General features: G+C 34.1%; 1 protein-coding gene across 2 annotated transcripts in view; it reads right to left on the bottom strand.

The window, feature by feature from the left end:
- LOC141836450 (nuclear pore complex protein NUP160) overlaps positions 1-13109 on the bottom strand; it is a 39669-nt gene extending 26560 nt beyond the window's left edge. The window contains exons 1-7 of one of the 2 annotated variants that reach the window (XM_074723943.1): positions 12874-13109; positions 10919-11051; positions 10578-10839; positions 10342-10402; positions 8227-8384; positions 7046-7131; positions 5633-5737 (exon numbers count right to left, since the gene is read on the bottom strand). In XM_074723943.1, the coding sequence (XP_074580044.1) occupies positions 5633-5737; positions 7046-7131; positions 8227-8384; positions 10342-10402; positions 10578-10839; positions 10919-11051; positions 12874-13088 (1020 nt within the window). In that variant the 5' untranslated portion in view covers positions 13089-13109. Of the gene's footprint in view, positions 1-5632; positions 5738-7045; positions 7132-8226; positions 8385-9116; positions 9169-10341; positions 10403-10577; positions 10840-10918; positions 11052-12873 lie in introns of those variants that run through there. The other variant, XM_074723944.1, reaches the window with a different exon arrangement.
- Positions 13110-17002: the final 3893 nt, after the last annotated feature.

Raw genomic sequence — 17002 nt, 5'->3', positions numbered from 1 at the left:
CTTTACTCAATCATTGCTTCGTCTGCTACAAGTTCAAGTTGAAACTCTTATGTTTGGCAAAGGGAGTTTCAGAAAGCCTTTGCGATTAGCAAGGCTTTGCTTGATGATGTAGTTGTATTCTATCACTGATGAGTATTAATTATCCACCCTTGATCAAGGAGATTATTGCTCATTTACCCTTCCTAAGGATTGTCTCATTGGGATCTAGATATTCACTGTGATCAGTTTAGGTCTTAAAATTATAGGTCAAGAAAAAATCCACTTCAGTCAACTCTCAAAACACTTAGGCCCTCTTATGTAGAGGGCATCCACAAGAGCACAAGGGAGAGCTTTGATTTCGAGGAGCTCTCCCACATTTACACTAAGGATAACACCGTGGAGAGGAATCCAAATCCCTCTCTACAGAGCTTTTTTTCCCAAAATTGTGTCGGCCCAAAATCAAACACACCTAGTACTACAGCGGTTAAAACAGATGTTATTCCCAATTATGTCTTTGTCTTCTTTCCACATTCATGCTACAAAACACCAACAAACAAAATATGGATCTAGCTCAAAACGTAGTCGTGCTCCCACGCATGTTGTCGGGAAGTAGAGGAGGATGCGACCACCAGATTTGGCAGTGACACAGCCAATAGGGTTGATGACGACATAGACCAAGGGAAGGATGCAATCAACAAGGCTAGCAAAAATAGGAAGTGAGGGAAGGACAAGACCGACGAGGTTCACAGCAGCGTGGACTAAGTGGTGAAACAACTATCAAGCTAGTAGTCAAGTAGACCGAGCATCCAAACGACACGACTAGTACGAATTTAAGTTTAGGTTTAAGACTTTTACTAGAAGGTAATGAAATCAAGTTTAAAATTTTAAGTCATGTTAAGTTTTACAAAATAGCGGTTAGACACGCTATGTTATTTGGAGCTGAATGTTGGGCTATGACTCGAGCACATGAGCAGAAGATGAGCATTGCAGAGATGAGGATGTTAAAGTGGATGTGCGAACATACAAAGATGGATATGATAAAAAATGAAAATATCAGAAAAAAAAATTAGGGTGCACTAAGGAAAAATTTGAGAAGACACGTTTAAGATTGTACGAACATATACTTAGATGGTCAATAAATATTCTAGTTAGGCAATATGAAACTATGACAAATGTACACATCAAACAAGAAAGACCAAAAAAGACTTAGTTAGAAATAATAAAATAAGATAAATTTATTTAAATATAAATAATGATATACTAGGGGATAGAGCTCAATAGCGTAGAAGGATCCATATAACCAACCTTACCTAATAGGATAAGACTTGATTGTTATTGTTAGAGTTTTGATACTATTTTGTGGCATGCTAATAGGTGTCAGTATTGTCTCCATTTTAAATAAACATATTTCTTGTTTCAAAAAAGAATTTGAAAACACTGATTAAAAGTTACGCATATAATTAGAATAATTTTAGTAAAACACATGACATATCACCTTCCTAATACCAAAACAATGTCATGTACTTGATGAAAGCATCAGTTTTTACCATCCTTACCAATCCTATAGCTTTCAACGTCATGCCCATCAGCATGTCTCGATTAACCATCAGGAGTTAGCGTTGGATTGGAACCATTAGAACCGAAATTGGTACTACCAGAATCAAAACTAATGCAAGAACAAAATAAGGATGCACATATATCCCAAATTCTAATATGATTCTCCATATGATAAGAATGTTGAGAGTTTTATAAATCATGATCAGAGTTATTCTCAGCTAACCTCTCCTGCATATCACGGCATATCAGTTTATACAATTCTCAATTCTGATTCTTATTCTCCACCATGCAACCGTGACAGTCGACAATTGTCATTCCCACCCTTAAACCCTGCCTCTCCGACCTCCAACCACCACTTCCACTCTCCTCCAACCACCACTTCCACTCTCAATGTCTTTATTACTTGATCCACACTCTACCTTCGATTTCCTAATGCTTCAATGCTCAAATCCTCCACATCATTGATCACCATAGCTAGTAGTCGTCGTTTGTCGCTCGCTACCAATTACCATTCAAGCATCTCCCCCTCTTTCACCCCACCCACCATTGATCGACAGAAGGAATTAGATTTGATTTCTTCTCTCGTACATCCATGCTGGCAGCAAGCATGTGTTGGCTGAGACCACACATGTCAACTGAGACCATGAGTGTCAGCCAAGACCACATGTGATAACCAAGGGAATAACCATGTGGTATGGGTGGCCCTTGTGCCAACATATTTAGTGTCATCATATATTCTAAGGTGACACTTTAAATGGTGATTAAAACATTCAATTAATTCATCACGGATACCATATACATTGCTAAAATCATCTTTCCCCATTATTCTTGAATGCATATACAATCAGATTGAATTTTAATAAGTATCGCAGATCCTAACTTGTTTAATTAGGTGTAAATAGTTAGGTCCAAGATATGAGAATAGGTACAAGTAGAAAAGTAGATACTCATGATAAGAGATGGGGACATAGACTGAAACACTTAATTAATTCATCATAGATGCAACATGCATTATCCAAATCATCTTTCCTCATTATTCTCTAATGCATATAAAGATCGAGTTGAGTTTCAATATCACAGGTGCCAACACCATTTTATCAAATGTGAGTATTCATATGATATAGGATAGGTATAAGCAGAATAATTGATGCACATGATGAGTAAGTGACAAAAAACCAATATTGATTATCCTACTTGTACAAATAAGGATAATGTAAATTCTAGTAACAAGTTATCCAATGCAACCCTAGTAGAAACTTATATAAAAGAGTTGAATCTATTGTTCAAGATAGTCTTGGTCTTCGTCATTGAATAAACTTTCATTATTACCTCCGGCCTCTTTCCTTTCCATAGTTCATCAAGACATGTTTTTATACTACTTCCATTGGCATCACAACCTCATTACAACAACCACCCTGCTAGCACCTTACACTGACACCATAAATCGCATTAGTGAATTTCCTCCTCGAGAAGTCCCCTAATGTCTCTATTTCAGACAAGGAATGAAATTTCAAGTCGAACTAGTTTTTCAGTCCTCAATCAACTCAAAATGTATCGAAGGTGTAAGTATCGGCATCAAAGGTGTTGGAGGAAGAAGTTAGATGCTACAAAAGTTTCATCTACAAAATCCGGGGAAGCTCGCGAGCCCTTGCCATAAAGGTCCCGTTATTATGCCACAAAGCCCTTGTCGTGAATCCCTCGTGGTGGAATCCCTTGTCATCGAACCTTGTCTGATTTTGAGATGTCAACACCACTTGATCTCATGCAAAAGCCTTCCCTACCTCGTGGAAGCTTCTTATAAGCCTTTAGAGCATCATCAAGAAGCCTCAATCACATTGCTAGAAGAGGTGTGAAAGTTTCGTCAAAGCCTTTGATGCACCTCATCCACATGGAAGCCTTTATCACATCACCAAAAGACTTGTGCAAACCTTGTGACGCCTTGTGTAAAACTTGTGTGCATTGTTGTCAGTGCAGAAGAGTCATCGTTCGTGTTGTTCACCATTCCCAACATCATGGAGGGGTTTTATTATTCTCGTGGTATTTTGCATGCTAACAAAATGTTTCATCGTGTCAACTCACAAGGAATGATATTTAATACATTGGTTTTAGGTATACCATGTGTCTCCTCTAGCAAGGCCAGTCCTTATGTTGGCTTTCCACTATCATCCATTTTGTCACATCAATAAATGATCCCCACAATACACCTAGCATTGCAACCACAAAGCAACTAGAGAAGAGTCAATTACAACATTAACACCCTCCAAAAACTCAATCACCAAGTTTATCACAATGTCACCTATGGCATCCCCTTTTCTTCTGAATCCACCCTCATTTACCACACCATATAGTCCTATAACCACCATTATTGGTCATATCCACCATTGTTCAAACTAATTAAATACCACATTCTCACTGCATAAATCGAGCTAAGCTACCACAAAAGGCGTTGGGCCCTAATTGCCTTCCATCCACTACTGATAGCCAAATTCATTGCTTCCTGAATACTCAATCCTCTCTTCCAAAATTTGACTGATTTCAATGGAATAAGGCAGGCTAGGGAAAATAAATACTTAAATCCAATATGATTCAACCAGCCGAATTTGATGGAATAGCTATTCCAATTAAAATTAGAGAGAAAACAGTGAACGTTAAAATATGCTTTTCTGGTTAAATTAATTTTAGTAGCTCACCCCACTAGGTGGGATAAGGCTGGGTATAGTTGTTGCTGTTGGTGGTTAAATTAATTTTAGCTTTTAATCTTTGGTGCTTGATATCTCATTTGCTAGGTGCGATCTCTGAAAATTATTATAAAGCAAACATATAAAAGACGAAATTTACATTGGAATGACAAAATAAACACTGTAGATAATCTAAAAGAATGTGTCATGTTATGTAGATTGGATATGCAATAAGTTGAGTTTGTATGAGGAAAGAATCTTCTGCAACCAAAATACTCAACCCCTAGTATTATAATCAAGGAATGAAATCTCAAACCGTTTCATCCGATACGGACGAAAATTTTTGTTCCGCTGGTGGATCGAAACCAGCACAATCAAGCCTTCGGTGTCGGCGCACTCCCGAGGCCCCACCGGGCTCTCGCGACTCGTCCGAAGGGATCCCCGCCGCCGGGTGACGCGTCTTGAGACGTCACCCAGCACGCACAACACCTCTGGAAGCATCGTCGAGCACGCGCAATGCCTCCGGAATCGTCGTCGAGCTCACAAGACTCCTCTGAAGGCGTCGTCGGACTCACACGACTCCTCAAAAGACATTGCCTAGCTCGCACAACTCCTCTGAAGGCGTCGCCAGGCTCGTGTGACTCCTCCAACGTCGGGCGTCTACGTGGATGCGATCGCACAGAAGAACAACGAACTTAGGTTAATTAAATTAATAATTTCAATCAACTCCCAACTAGTAATGATTAAGATAATTTAAATAGGTTTAATTAAAATCTAAGAAAAATATCCCATTACATATTTTTTAAAAAAATAGTTAATATATTTTATATTTAAAAAATACTATATCGGCACGGCACGATACGATACAAAACGGTATCATTCCGGTCTGAAATCGAAACCTCCACACGGGTCGAAATTTTAAACCTTGATTATAATGCAGCTACAATACTTGGAAACACCCAAGGGATAATACCAACTACTAAGAGGCCTCCTAATTTAACCATTAGCCAATAATAAGCCTTGAAAAGGTTCAGAATATTTTCCTCAATACAATATTGCAAATAGAAACGAGTTAAAGGAAATCACAAAATATATTAGAACCAATTATGTTGAAGTTGAAGACCCTAGCTCTTATTGTGATTTAAACCCTAATGTATTCTCTAATTGGTTAGTTAACATGGTAGGTTTCTCGAACTGTAAAATGAAAATGGAACAATAAGAAATTTTGATAAAGTCCACACGTCAACATAGAATAGTGAACAACTTATTACATAATGGCATGAATGACCTGAGATGAGAATGAGACTCAGTAAACATATAGATCATATTCATCAAATTGGCATCAAATGCAGAAGCGCTAACTATAATAAACTAAATTGACATCAAAAGCAACACCAGCCAACGTAATTAGAATATACCTCCTCTAAACGAATGCTCTGGATAGATGGTTTGGACGAGACTAGAACATTATCTTCAGCATCAAAACCGAAATGGTAAACAACAATCACCTCAATATCCGATACCTTCACAATTTTACAGCGTATCAGTAGCAATAAGAATTAAATTTGAAAAGAAAGAAATAAGTTGTACTAAGAAGAAAATACAGATGAATGTTATGACATGGTAGCCAGATATGCAGATAAGTAACAATAGAATGAACATTGTGCAAACTAACAAGTCATGCAAGTTATAACTCTCAGCAGAAACTCGCATATCTATAGTACATAAAAAAAGGTTGTCAAGATAATAACAACAATGAAGTGACACACATGTTAGTAAGTGGAAATGAACACAGTTGCAAAGGAATAACAGTTTTAGTAACACAATCAATCATATATGACAGGCACACACTATTGGTATAAATTTTCACAGACTTGGTCAATGGATGAATGGTTCAGTTGCTCCAAGAATGTATTTGCATTTGTCTAGATACGAAATTGAGTCACATTGGTATAAAATCTTAAAGATGAAAATTAAACAAAACAGGAAAATAAAAATATATAGTGGAAAACTTTAACCTCCCAAGACAGCAAACACTAATCGAGCAATGCAACTAAACCAATTTATGATCATTCCGAGAGAGAAAATCACATGAAAGAGATCAATTTTTCAAAAAGATAATTAAATGAATAAGAATTGAATTCTATTGTATTCTTATCCACTTAGGAATGAATAATAAATTAATTGTCAGAAAATAAATTACATAGGTGTACCAATGTGATAATGTTTTTAATATGATTCAAAGTGGAAAAGACTCATAATTTATAAACCATACTCTTCCATCAAGCAGCAACAAAACTATGGTATGCCTTAACTAAATTTTACAGAACTATATGGATAGATAGAAAGATATAGATATAGATAAATATATATATATATCACATTATTAAGTTCATCCATGTCCAAAATATTGTGAATAGTGTACAACATAGATATGGCTACTTTCAGCCCTTCAATAATTCAAAATATTTGAATTATTAAATATTGAGAACTATTAGCATATCTATCAGCATGACAAAATCACTTGTAGCAGCTTCAAATGCTTTCGCAAAATGTAGTCCACTTTCTAAAAGGAACATCTTAAGAGAATAACATGAAATCAGGGATTTGATATGAGAGTTCCAATAAGGTGATAATTTTTTGTGAAGGTAAATTTCTCATTTCTGTGCTTACATTGATAGAAACTAATTACGCATGACCTTTATCAGTCACAAATTAAGAAGGATGACTTCACAATGTAAGATTGTTCAAACTCAAGAAAAGTGATCATGAGCCAAACCAGTGGCACCAACAGAAGACATGCACTTTAAATAACTTGTTGAATAACATACCAAAAATCGCCCATGCAAAACTGCCAAAGAAATAATGTTTGCATCATAATCAACTTCGCTGAGCCATAACCTGGTTGGTTTACTTCCTGCTTATAACCAAAAAAAGAAATGTTGAGAAACAAACTTGAATATAACCTAAAAAGTTGTTAAAACATATACAATGTTTGAGTAACAAAGTTGAATCTGCTACTTAAATAGATGAAAGAGTTAAATAGACTAGTCGAAAATGTGAAATGTCTATAGAGTAACCAATAAGAAATATATATAAGATGTGAAAGCAAACTTACATTGCATTAATAATAGTAAACTACATGGGTAAGGAGATAACCCAACAATGAATTCTCTTCGAAATCAAGGTTTACAATCTCTTTATCATCTACATGGGTAAGGAACAACACAGAAATAAACTCTCTATAAAGCAAAGTTTAAAACTTGTTTGTTTCAAAGGTTGACAGAAACAAGATGGTTTTGATACCATGCCAGAGTGCCAATAATGGTGCCAGTAGATGCAAGTGGTGGGATGAAGAAGTTGCAGAAGAAGAAAAGCAAAAGATGAGAACACAAACTGGTAATGTTTAAACCACCATTTTATGCTAGAATTTTAGTATCCTACCAGAATGGTAGGGTTTAGGCACTGTTTTATGTTGACGCTTGAGGCAAGTTGGCATACTCAAATGATGTCAAGAAAAATTTAGATGCCGAGAGAAATTTATTTGCTAATAAAAATAAGATTGCATCAATTATATAGTCAATTGATCTAAACTTTATCATACTACATTACCAGCTTAATATTCTTTCTCATAATTTATTTGCTACTAAAAATAAGATTGCATCAATTATATAGTCAATCGATCTAAACTTTATCATACTACATTACCAGCTGATGGATTAGCATGAGATGAATTTAGAATACCCATTACTTGAATTCATCTTGTCAGTGCTGATGGATGCCAAGGTGTGCTGAGTGGTAGGTACAACATGATACTGATCGGCATATTCAGCACAAGCAACACAGCAACACAAGAAATTGATTGTGTTGATATTAAAAGGTTATGAATACAAAATTGCAATGCCAATATTGTATAATGGCAAAGATTTTATAAAGTGGAATTATTTTTCTTCAAACTTTTAAATACCTGAACATATCAATTACTGATGACAACAAAGCAGTATTTGGTTACCTTCAAGCTCATGTGAGAATGTGTTGTGACTGGCAAGCTTGGTGTGACTAGCAAGATCCCACATGCGCAAGAAACCATCAACATGAAGCACAAATAACAGCTTTCTTTCACACACTTCACATATAGCCATATCTTGCACACCAGCAACAGCCTTTCCTCTACCAATGGAGTAAATTTTCATTAGCAATGACAAACACATGAGAAATACTGTGTTTATCAAACCCAATCATAATAACAACATCAAAAGCTGTCCTTCACATAACCAAGAAAAGAATAAAACAAAACTTTCAAGCAAATAACCCATTGCAAAGACAACAAAAACAAATTAACTGATACACATAACTATGAGATTCCACTTATTAAATGGCATGTTGTAACTGGAAAAAAATCATAATTTGGCACATGGCATGCACAAGAAAAATAACATCATATGGAGAAAAGAAAAAGAAAATATGCGACAACTTAAACCAAATGTATGTCTTCCAGTGATAGACAATGACATCTAGATCTTCATAAAATGAACCTGAGAAACGATTGCCAACCAAAATGTTAGAACAGGCAATCTCTGATCACATAATAAGTTCCTAGATCCTTTTGCATCAATAGATGGATATTCAGATACGAACAGCTGCCTACCAAGTAACAGGATGGCACATAGTTCAGAAAATAATGCTGTCTACAATTACAATTGCAGTCATCTGATTCAAATAACAGCATTGACAGTCAAACCCTTAGACAACATGATACCCACTCGACAAATAGAGTTATTAGGAAAACAGGATGTATGTGATACAGAATATAAGCAAAAAAAGCCAAGGCAACAGAAATGCTTAGGCTTGGAATGAATCCTTCATGTGATTTCATATTTAGCTAATAGGGACAGGGCTTACCACAGAGGTACCAGTTATCAGGCGGAAGACAAATTTGGCAACAATCACATGGAGAAAATCATGTAAATGCATCCCATTCACAAGACCAATGAAATGTATATGTATACTCTTTCTAACCAGATCTACAGCACTGAATACAGTGAGTGGTTCTCAACTAAGAATTGAATTATCCAAAGAATTACTATGGCATGATCAGTGAGATACCAATGATGCTCCTAGAGAGAGTGAGAAGATCAGGCACTTGCCTGAAACCCCTGTTTTTTTCCATGGATTTATCAGTAATGGATCTCATCCATAATTCCGCTGAGTTGGGATAAACACAGCATGATGTTCTTCCTGATATCAGTACTGTAGAAATCATTGGCATGAAATGGTTCACCATCAAAAAGTCACCCACAACACAGTGGAAAATAAGTTTTGAAAATTTAACTGTTCACCTCAGGTATTTGATAGCCCTAATCAAAGTAATAGGAATCTGTCACATCAGATTGTCAATGATCTGGAGCAAGCTAGAATATGTTATAAAGTTACCAGTTCACATGATTTATAAGATTTCCTGTATTCTGGGGAAAAGAACCAAAAGGAATTCACTTAGCACCAGAATAAACTTTTTTACAAAACTACTCAAAATAACAATATGTTCAGGAGCCAGAGAAACAAGCAAAGATTTAAAGTATCAAGCCGTGTCCCTAGCACAACCAAGATATTTCATTCCGATGGAAGACTGAGACATGGCACAAGGTTTCACTTGTCGGCTGTGCCAGTCAATCGTGGAGGTCACAAGGAGAGAAGAAGATTGTTGGTTAAGCTCTAAACCCAACACATACCATACCCCCCAATGGGCTGAGAAAGAAGCGTGCAGTCCCGGAACATAGAGGATGGTCGGGGAGTGATATATATAAGGGCAAAAATATAAGTAATATATGATATTATATATCAGTATATAACTATATATCAGTATTTATTTAAATAGAGTGTGTGTGTGTGTGTGTGTGTATATAATATCTATTATGACAGTATGCATGAGTGTGTGTACATAATTATATTTTATATATGTAGTTATAAATATCCTTTTGCTCAGAGGCTAAAAGACTAGCACAGCTCGACATTTTAAACCTTGGAAACAAGTAAAATCAATGCACAATATACCAAGGCATATAGATCATAGAAGACACAACGAACAACTATATCTTCCATTGGTTCACTACATAACATAGATTAATACCTTGACACGAAATTCCACAATCGACCAATTCCCACATCATCACGAAGCTCAAAGACAAAACCTGTTATCACAAGTAGAATGACAGTTTTCAAGTAATAAAAGATCCAACATGCAACACCATACTCTTCAAAATCATATGTCAAAGAGCAGTAAAAAAAGAAAAAATAAAGTGAAACATTTGGTGAAGTAATCAAACTTGTCTACAAAAGCTACATAAGTTGAACAAATAAGAGAACCTGGTGTATCAGGATCCAGTATCCCGAATTGGAAACATCGTACAACACCATCTTGATGCCCAGTTGCTAAGCATCCTGATGTTATCGCCATTGCTGTGACTTGTGCAGGACTCACAACATTGAACTCCCTATAGTCATTCTGAGGGAAGTTTGAACCAGAAATATAAGGAAATGACTTTCTCAAATTGAGAAGATAAGCAACACCGGATACTGTTAGTCCATAGAGTGAGTATGAATTCTCTGAACCATAGCCACTTCTTATCTGAGTCATAGTAGAAGACATGGCATCATAAAATATGGGATAAAATTGACATGTTCCATTTGGATAAAATTGAACTAACCACATTCTTGCACAGGTAAGTAGATGGATAGAGTGCATCCTGAAATACAAGACGCAATCCAGTTTGAGGAAAACCATTGCATGAAATGACTTCAATAACCTCAAGGGTATTGGGAGAATCCTTGTGAAACCTCCTGGATTGATATACAAAAACAGATGTCAAACCCCAAATAAATGAACATTCTCATCTAGTCCCTCTTTGAATAGTTAGCTAAGTTAAAATCAGAAAAGCAAAAGGTCCATTCCAACAGATGGATAGTGTGAGTTTAACTAGTGTTTGGTGCAATTGATAAAATCATCAATCATTTAGGATTATGGGTGATAAAATTATCATGGAGATTCAACATGGTTAGGGGGGAAGGCATGGGTATGATTATCCAAACTTTTAATTAGGTACGGGTGTACATATGCTTTACATATAAACAATATTGGAGGCATCAAGATATGTTAAAGTAGGGTTAAGATTTGGGTTTGGTCGAGAACCCACGGATAGTGATCTGACAAGTATAGATATGGGTTTTTGGATATGTACATATATATAATATTGAAGGCGTCAAGATATATATGTATAGATATGTATTGGAGGCATCAAGATATGTTAAAGTAGGGGTAGGTTCAGGTTTGGTCAGGTACCCACATACAGAGATGGGACAAGTATAGATATGGGTTTGGATGTACCAAGTGAGCATGGGTGGAAAAGAAAATCACCAATACCCTATCAAAGCCATCCCTAAACATGGTATAATGTCCTCTTATTTGGTGGCCATACATTACTACCACAAGTGATGAATCAAAAACTGGAGTTGCTGGCCTAAATATTTTGAACACAGATCACTTCAGCATGTCATGCCATGATTTACCATGAGCTCATTTTTCAACATGATGATCAATTATTCAACCACCCTGTCACAGACTGAACCAATCACCATGGTCAACTAGAATTAGTATGCAAAACCATATATGTTAGTCAGGTCAACGATCATTGTACCAGACATCATCGGTCATGCCATGATTTACCATGAACCCATTTTTCAACATGGAGATCAATTATTCAATCACTCTGTCACAGACTGAACCAATCACCATGGTCAACTAGAATTAGTATGCAAAACCATCTATGTTAGACAGGTCAACACTCATTGTACCGGACATCATTGAAAGGGAAAATGCTAAAATGGGTAAAATCCAGCAGAAATCAGACAATCATATTAACATAATACAGTGTTTTCTTATTTGCAAACTGATTGGTTTAATGTAAACAATTGTAAACAAGTAAAACATATAAATAAATAAATAAATAAAATACATGTAAACATATCATCATGTTATCATCATACTATTACTAAAAGGAAAAGCTAGTGCAATTTTATTAGTGTCCACCAAAACTGTTACAGTTGGCACGTTTTTTAAACCTAGGTTCCTTCCTTTATTCTGATTGTTGGTTTTTTTGAACCGCTTACAACAATCTGCAAAGTCACCTGTGTGACTCTAGTATGTCTGTGACAAGAGAATGGTTATATCTAACACGTGAGCATGATGACTACAAGCTGTCTATGAAGAATAATTCTTTACTCAACCTACTCGCAGATAGGAAAATCTAGATGACGCAGCTAACAAAAAAGGTTATGGAACGTCCAACCTTCTAGTTATCACCTGAAAATTTGATGTTAGCAAGATATCATTTTTCTTTTTGCTAGGCACTGAGCCCACTTAAATCAAAACAAGCGAATCTTGATGATGCCCAAAATACCTACGCAAGTTTAAAGAGTAAAGCAAAAGCAAATGACAACTGGTTTTATATTTGCAAATCAAAACTAACATCCTCTAGCGAGTCCCTTGACGGAGTGGCAAGTAAAAGTAAAGGGTATAACTAGTAGGAACAAAATAGGAGATACATCAATTAGGGAGAAAAAAATATATTAAATCAGTTGAGTGACGGGAAGGAAATGAAGTAACCAGATAAGATAGGTCTTGGTTTCGCCCTCTTCTACGGCGTGGCATCCTGCGGCGTCCCTGGGAGCTAAGGCGGTGTCACTGACCGATTGAGATGGAACCTGAGGAGCCGACACAGAAGAGGCAGAAGAAGGGACCGCGAGTTCGATCCACTGCACTTTGTCACTACCAAGCACCGGAACTTCAACGCCGGCTAGAGATCGGGCAGCAGCCGCCATGGCCGGCGCCAAGGAGCACGAGTAGAGAGAGAGTAGAGAGGGTTTTGAAAAAGGGGGTTTGGAGAACGCGAATGTAGCGGAAAGGGAGATGCGGCTTGATTCTGTCCTCGCGACTCGTTAACTCGACTCAAATTGACGATCGGATTAATTGAACCGGGCCTAGTTCGGGAAATGCCCGAGAAACAGTTCGAAAATTCCGGCCCGAAACTGCCCGGTTCGGGATTAATTGAACCGGGTCTAGTTCGGGAAATACTTATTCGATCTGAGCTTTTGTTTCCGTTTTTAATTTGAATTTGGTTCTATTTGTTAATTTAAGTTTATTTCATTATTTAAAAATTTTTAATATTTTTAAACGCATTTGGTTAGTCCATCAATTTGATATTTGCAAAGTTATTTATTTGTTTTGAAATATTTTTTGTTTATTTATGAATTTATAAATTTGATAATAGATTTATTGATAAGTTTTGTTTATGGATATTGATCATTGACATTGTTCATGAATAATTTATGATCTTTCTTTATAAATATTAATAAATTAAATTTATTTATTTAAAATTATTTATTTAATTTGATGATTCAACTTTATTCTTTTTGTGCATGTCAAGTGAATATAAATAAACTGTTGTTAAATTGAATATCAAATTTACTCGTGAATATTTGATTTGGTTGTAATTTTATTGGTAGTGTCGTATTTTTCCTTTGATATTTTTAATTTTTCTTCTTCTCTTTTTTCTTAGATTTATTTTTATTTTATAATGATTAATTTTCATATTTAACTTCATCTATTTTATGTCAATCTTCATGACAAAATGTTGTTGATAAATAGGGGCGTAGACGAGTCAAGTCACTCACGAGTTATTGGGGTTTTGATTTGAAAAAAAAAAACATTCGAGTTCATTCGATTAAGTTAATAAGTCGAGCTTAAGCCTTGATTTTGAGCTCGAAAAACATTATCAAGTCGAGTTCAAACTTAATAGTATTTGGTTCGTGAACTCACGAATATATTCATTTAGATGCTTGTGAATATGTTCATTAAAAGACTCGCAGACATATTCGTTAAGAGTAGGGATGATAATTTCCTCTGAACCTAATAGAGAATCTGATATCCCACCGAATAGAAGAGGATATGGAGGAAGTTTTTTATACTATATTAAATAATTAGATAATTGAGTGTGGATATTTTTGGATACAAATATTGAGGTAAATCTAGCAAAATTACTCATATTCGACCCGAATTCTGGATTCGTCCCTAATTTTGGGACATCCCTAATTTTGGGATGAATCCAGGATTTGTCCCTAATTTTTGTGACGAATCTTGAATTTGTCGCTAAATTTTTGATGAATTTTGGATGTCCAATTTGAATTCGTCGTCAAAATTTACGATAAATTCTTGTTTCGTCATAAATTTACGACGAATCCAAAATTCATCGCAAATTTAGGGACGAATTCTGGATTCGTCCCTAATTTTGGGATGAATCCAGGATTTGTCCCTAATTTTTGCGACGAATCTTGGATTCGTCCCTAATTTTTGTGATGAATCTTGGATTCGTCCTTAATTTTTGTGATGAATCCTGGATTCGTCCATAAATTTACGATGAATTCTGGATTCGTCATAAATTTACGACGAAACAAGAATTTATCGTAAATTTTGACGACGAATTCAAATTTGCGATGAATTCATTCGTCATAAATTTACGACGAAACAAAATTTGTCATTTTGACGACGAATTCAAATTGGACATCCAAAATTCATCGCAAAAATTTAGCGACGAATTCAAGATTCGTCCCAAACTTAAGGACGAATCCAGAATTCATCCCAAAATTATGGACGAATCTCAGAATTCGTTCCTAATTTTTGCGACGAATCCTGAATTCATCCCTAAATTTGTGAGGTGGTGTCTTTTTGGCGACAAAAAAATATTTCGTTGTCAATTTGCGACGAATAAAAGTTTCATCGCAAATTTACGACGAATTTGACAATGAAATTTATTTTTGCAACGAATTTAGTTTGTTTGTTGCTAATTCAGCATTTAATTTATTTTCGTCATAATTTTTTTTGCCAATTAGCAACGAAAATCATATTCGTCGCAAAATTAGTTACCAATTTGTGACGAAAAAAATTCATCCCAAAAATTCATCGCTAAAAACTAATTTTTTTGTAGTGAAAATTTAAAAAAAAACATAGAGAGAATCACAAATTAAATGGATTCTAGCTTTGCTAGTGACGCTAGAAGAAAACTTTTTTATTTCTTTTTAACAGAAGCAGCAGTTAATCAAGGAGATAAAATTAGACAAAGACAAGGATTAATCAGCGCTTCTGTCTAACCTTTTTTCGCAACAAGAGTAGTTAATCAAAGATTAATCAGTTGTTGTGCCTCAAAGGTAATATTTAAATAATTCCTCGGGACCACAAGTTGTTGTGCTCCATAATTTATTATAGGGCGGGTTGATTTAAAATTATCATTGATAATTTTAACTATTTATTCAAATTTATCAATGAGAAATTTATTTTATTTAGATTATGATCGATTCTTAAATAATACAGTATCATCGTCATATTAATAAAATATCAATAAATTGATTATAAATCAGAAATATGATTACCTCGGTAACTTAAGATTTTTTACGATTTTAGAAATTAATAATTTTTTTTATGATTATTTTTTATTTTTAAATTTGTGTTAATTGAAATGTATAATGAAACTTAATCGAAATTGAGTTAATAAACTTTAACTTTAATATTTATAAATTTAAAAAATAATTTAAATAGTTATTTTATTAAAATATATAAAAGTTATAAATTATATTTTTTTTTATATATTATCATCATTAATATTAATACTATTAATTTAATTTAATTTATAATAAAAATAAATTGATTATATTTTATTCTCTTTAAATAAATAAATAAGTTGAATTAAATAATATTAAGTTATATTTTATACCTATAATTTTAATTATGTGATTATTTGATAATTATATAACTAAAATTACGTATGATAATTTGAATCCAATGTACTCGTAAAATTAAAGCAAATTTTATAAAAGGTGATTTCAAATTTATAATTTATACAAATGAGCTATTAGATTAAAGCATATAATATAATTTTTTAATTTCTCTCTAAGGGCTGACAAAGACTGGCACAAAATTATCCAAACACTTAAGCCTCTAATTCATCCTCGGGGCACAAATCCTCCACAAATACTTTTAATATCTCATTTCATGACAGCACTAATGGGCCAATAATGGTAATTAAATTTCATTTTTTCTTTTTATTTTAAATTTTGTATGGAAATCAATAATAAATGACATTTTTTCTAAATTGTGCAGATAGATTTCAATAGTTCTCATTTCAAGTATCTAACTTTCGTAATACCTAATTCACTTAGCATATTCCTGAAATACTCTTTCTATTTCTCTTTAAATTCATCAATCAATTTAATTTGATGAAATTGAATCTATACCATTCAAAAATTTAAAAAATTTATATTTTTTGAATCAAGAGAATCTTAGAAATTGATTGGTGGTGTTGATTAGTGAACATCATTGTCCTAAGTCTTATAATAAATTTGTGATAAATTTCTTGGAGCATTTATAAATTTAAAATATTTATTATTTTTAATTTATATTATCAAATTTAAATCAAAAGACATTAATATATTAATGAGACTTCTATATATTAATTTTAATTTAAAATAATTTAAAATTTTCTAGGTCTATAAATCAATTTCGGATGATACTAATTGATGAACTTATATAATTTAAAATTTTAAAAGTTTGATATTTTTTAAATTAGAGGAGTTTAAAAAACTCATTGATAGCATGGATTAATGAGTATCATTGGCTTAGCTATGATAAATTTCATCAAACCTTTATAAGTTTATAATTTTAATGTTCTTACAAATATATTGAT

This window comes from Curcuma longa, chromosome 10, assembly GCF_044706935.1.
Source record: "Curcuma longa cultivar G26 ecotype Majalengka, Jawa Barat chromosome 10, ITB_CL_G26_1.1, whole genome shotgun sequence".
NCBI classification, from domain to species: Eukaryota; Viridiplantae; Streptophyta; class Magnoliopsida; order Zingiberales; family Zingiberaceae; genus Curcuma; species Curcuma longa.
The sequence above is the reverse complement of the archived record's forward strand: the minus strand, read 5'-3'. Positions and strand labels throughout refer to the sequence as shown.